The 5,000-nt window shown below is 41.3% G+C and overlaps 1 protein-coding gene across 2 annotated transcripts in view; it reads right to left on the bottom strand.

Moving 5' to 3' along the window:
• The window catches only part of LOC110522059 (lysine-specific demethylase RSBN1L), a 29,302-nt gene that overhangs the window by 17,562 nt on the left and 6,740 nt on the right, over positions 1 to 5,000 (bottom strand). For both annotated transcript variants that reach the window (XM_036976782.1, XM_036976781.1), the window contains one exon: positions 801 to 938. In XM_036976782.1, the coding sequence (XP_036832677.1) occupies positions 801 to 938 (138 nt within the window). The remainder of the gene's footprint in view (positions 1 to 800; positions 939 to 5,000) is intronic.

Raw genomic sequence — 5,000 nt, 5'->3', positions numbered from 1 at the left:
ACTTGTACTGTTTGTCTAACACACAGCACTCACCACATAATGTGGTGATTTTCATAGTCTTAAAAATCACCACAAAAGTACTGGTCAACAGAAACAAAACAGATCTCTGAAAATGTCAAAATATTTTACATTCAATTATAGCGCTGTCATAGCGGAAAAACTTATCTAGACAAATCCCAATTGTTGGAAATGACACGGGAATACTGATGGGAGATGCCATCCTTCCGTAGCCTATTTGAAGCTTGCAGGTCACAGGCTATAGCCTAGCTTTAGTCTAAATCAATGTTGATCAAAACAGTTAAATAGGCTAGATTGTAATGTTGCTCAGTAAAATAGGCATATAAAATATTAGGTTACAGACAAAAGTGAACTATTCACTGCTCTCATTCTGGCACACGATGATCATCACAAAGAATTGAATCTTACTCAAATATTTGATCAACAGAAATAAGGAAACATTTCTGAAAACCTCATGTTCTCCATCAAACTACAGGGATGTTATTATGAAAATACTAAGCTGGAGACTACAGATCAATTATTTTAGATACAACTGAAAATACACGTTAAAGTCTTGCGCTGCAAAAAAGCTGCATTTAAAAAAATGTATATTATTTCGGATCCATTGGTAGGACCCAATTTGGATCTTATTCTCTCTCAGGTGTGACATGTTTTGGGTCGTATCTGGTCCACCTCAAATCCAAATCGGACATAGATTATTTATTACCGGATCCTGTCGGGAGGAATTTAACGGATCCAATTCGGATGTTTGGGATCCGAGAAGACCTATACTCTACACCCACCTCAAGGAAGGGCGATTCCTCCAGCATGTTTATGAACTCGGGAAAGTAGTCTCCCACCTCCTCGTCCACGGCCCCCACCAGGCTGACCTGCCGCATGGCCCCCGCACGGTACGTCCCCTGGGAGTAGGTACGCTTCACCTGGGGACAGACAAAGAATGGGAGATGTGAATGGACAGATACAGTGGGGCAAGAAAGTATTTAGTCAGCCACCAATTGTGCAAGTTCTCCCACTTAAAAAGACTATGACAGACAAAATGAGAGAGAAAAATCCAGAAAATCACATTGTAGGATTTTTTATGAATTTATTTACAAATTATGGTGGAAAATAGGTATTTGGTCAATAAACTTTTGTTATCTCAATACTTTGTTATATACCCTTTGTTGGCAATGACAGAGGTCAAACATTTTCTGTAAGTCTTCACAAGGTTTTCACACACTGTTGCTGGTATTTTGGCCCGTTCCTCCATGCAGATCTCCTCTAGAGCAGTGATGTTTTGGGGCTGTTGCTGGGCAACACGGACTTTCAACTCACTCCAAAGATTTTCTATGGGGTTGAGATCTGGAGACTAGTCCCTTTGCAGAAAAACAGCCCCAAAGCATGATGTTTCCACCCCCATGCTTCACAGTAGGTATGGTGTTCTTTGGAGGCAACTCAGCATTCTTTGTCCTCCAAACACAACGAGTTGAGTTTTTACCAAAAAGTTATATTTTGGTTTCATCTGACCATATGACATTCTCCCAATCTTCTTCTGGATCATCCCATCCCCACGGGGTGAGATCTTGTGTGGAGCCCCAGATCGAGGGAGATTATCAGTGGTCTTGTATGTCTTCCATTTCCTAATAATTGCTCCCACAGTTGATTTCTTCAAACCAAGCTGCTTATCTATTGCAGATTCAGTCTTCCCAGCCTGGTGCAGGTCTACAATTTTGTTTCTAGTGTCCTTTGACAGCTCTTTGGTCTTGGCTATAGTGGAGTTTGGAGTGTGACTGTTTGAGGTTGTGGACAGGTGTCTTTTATACTGATAACAAGTTCAAACAGGTGCCATTAATACAGGTAACGAGTGGAGGACAGAGGAGCCTCTTAAAGAAGAAGTTACAGGTCTGTGAGAGCCAGAAATCTTGCTTGTTTGTAGGTGACCAAATACTTATTTTCCACCATAATTTGCAAATAAATTCATTAAAAAATCCTACAATGTGATTTTCTGAATTTTTTTTTCTCATTTTGTCTGTCATAGTTGAAGTGTACCTATGATGAAAATTACAGGCCTCTCTCATCTTTTTAAGTGGGAGAACTTGCACAATTGGTGGCTGACTAAATACTTTTTTGCCCCACTGTAAGTGGGGTACACAGCTGCTGAAATAGTAAATAAGGCTAGAAAGACATCTACCAACAGACAGAAGATTAACATTCAACAAACTCCGCTTTTCAACTTTTCTTTTACCATGCAAATTTCGGGTCAGTAAAAATAACCACTGAGGTTGAGAATTGTTGCTGTAATTTTGACAACACAGTTTAACCTAAATACAAGCACTCGGCTGATTCATCATCTTCTTCCCATCATGCAGAAATGGACTGTTAACACCGTAACACATTATATCGCAAGACAAGCTGACTATCTATCCATCAAGAATCCATTAATGTCAGCAACATCTAGCTGTAGCAGGTGTCTCTCTCATGGCCCAATACACACAGCTACTAATGGTAACAGAAGCTCACTAATAACCCTTCAACACCCTGCAGTGTTTGTTCACATGATGGAATCAAGTCGAGTAGTAAGTGACTGCCTTTCATTTTCAGCATCGCTGAATGTTCAACCACGTGATGTCTCAGAGAGAGCAGTAGACCTTTCAAGCTATCTGCAGGGAGGAAGGAAACAGGGTTGCTAGGATACAGGAGTAAGAGTCCCTGGTCGGGGGGAAATATAAATGCAGATTCTGAACGGAAACAAACACTCTTAGAAGAATCAAGGAGTCACACTAGCAGGACATAGTGCAGAGTTAAGAAGTCACACATAGCCTAGCTTTCACAAACATAGGAGGGAAGAGAATGAGCTGATTGGGTCATCCATGAGGTGTTCCATCTCCAATCATGTATTTAATATGCATCTAGTGAGGACCCCTGACAACAGTGAGTCGAGGAAATTTCTGGTTGTGACAACCAAATCATATCGCCGTCTACAACCAAGAGGTAACCAAAAATAGCACCTGCCAACCAATCCGAGACGCCAGCGCAATCAAGACGTTACCAAGAATTGACCAATGAGAATAGAGCTATGGAAGTGTCCGGAACTAGAAGAGGAGTGCCTCTCCTCTGTCTCTAACAGACATTTCATCCAACAGTAAAGTTAAAACGTTCGCGGCTTATATTATCTTTTTCTGAAATCAGAAGTTGTCTGCTGTTTTCAATTGGAACATCTATCACTAGCAGGTACAATCATCACGAGTACAGTTGGCTAACAACTTAGCTAGCTAGCTACAGTACTTACAGTAGCGAGCTGCATGTTTTGACAGGTTGTCAAAATAGTTTGTCTCTTCATGTCAGCCCCAATATTTCCATACTAGGCTGAAATCCTAGTGTGATTTTATAGCAGACCTAAGTGTTGTTGCCCAGCTAGTTAAAGTCAGATAGCTTTAAATTACTTAAATGAATAATGTGGCTAGCTAGATGTAGACATTGAATAAACATGCACTTGCTTATGCTTGTGTGTGTTATAATGTGCTGAGAGAGTTGAGATGTTAGGTAAAGGTTAGACACTGTTCATTTAAAATGTTCCATCCACACACCCAATTTGCTCACTGTGATGACATTTTACATCTTATACTCATCAATAAACTCCCCCCCCCCCCCTTATTTCCATAGCAAGTTGTCAGATGGGAGCCTTGTCCTGAAAGACACCAGCTTCTACAGATGCACGACTGAGAAGATCCTATCTGGCTGCATCACCGCCTGTAAAAGCAGCTGCACCGTCCCCCGGAAGATCACCAAGGACTTCAGCCACGGCCTGTTCTCTTGGCTTCTGTCTGGCAGACGGTACCGGAGCATCTACCACCAGGCCATAAGACTTAAAAAGCCTGGCTGTCCACCTGCACAATCTGCTGTTCACCTGCACCGTAAGAGACAGAGTCAGTGGAAACTGTGACAGTATTGCTTCCGACAAAGCATTGCTACCTACCGCTCCACTAAAGTCACAGCCCTTGCCTACGCACACTCACATCACTGCTGATATTAATATGTACTGCTCACTTCATCTACTTGTTGACATAGCACATTTCTCAGTACATACCATTACTACTGGGTTTTACTACTACTTTTATACCTTTTAATAGCTGTTTACCACTTGCCTTATTGTGTTCTTTGTTTTTGACATTTCACTGCACCGTTGAGAGGTAGTCCAACAATGGACTAAAGGAGCCTAAAGTTTCTCCTTATAGTCCAAGGACCTTACATGTTCTGTGTAAAGGCGAACTGGCTGGCAGCCAAAACAGCCAAATACTCCAGCTAAATGTGAATCGAATTCTAAATAAATTACAGACAGTGTCACCAGCAACGCATCCCCACAACATAACACCTCCTCCATGCTTTACAGTGGGAAGTACAAATGCGGAGATCATCCGTTCACCCACAACGGTTCCACAAATAAACTTTTAACAAGGCACACCTGTTAATTGAAATGCATTCCAGGTGACTACCTTGAAGCTGGTTGAGAGAATGCCACGAGTGTGCAAAGCTGTCATCAAGGCAAAGGGTGGCTATTTGAAGAATCTTAAATATAAATATATTTAGATTTGTTTAACACTTTTTCGGTTACTACACGATTCCATATGTGTAATTTCATAGTTTTGATGTCTTCACTATTATTATACAATGTAGAAAATAGTAAATAAAAAATAAACTTTGAATGTGTTCTAAAACTTTTGACTGGTTGTGCATTCAATCACTCCCTATTCCAGTCTGCTGTCCCACTTGCTTAAAGATATCCACCATTACTTTCTTTGGTACAGGAACAAAGGTAACTGAACTAAATGACTATCGCCCCATAGCACTCACTTCTGTCACCATGAAGTTCTTTGAGAGGCTAGTTAAGGATCATATCGCCTCCACCCTAACTGACACCCTATTTCCATACCGCCCCAATATATCCACAGACGATGCAATCGCCATCGCACTGCCCGATCCCATCTGGACAAGAGGAATAACTA

Source organism: Oncorhynchus mykiss, chromosome 1, assembly GCF_013265735.2.
Source record: "Oncorhynchus mykiss isolate Arlee chromosome 1, USDA_OmykA_1.1, whole genome shotgun sequence".
Classification (NCBI taxonomy): Eukaryota; Metazoa; Chordata; class Actinopteri; order Salmoniformes; family Salmonidae; genus Oncorhynchus; species Oncorhynchus mykiss.
Note: the sequence above shows the minus strand (reverse complement) of the source record. Positions and strands in the feature narration are given on the sequence as shown.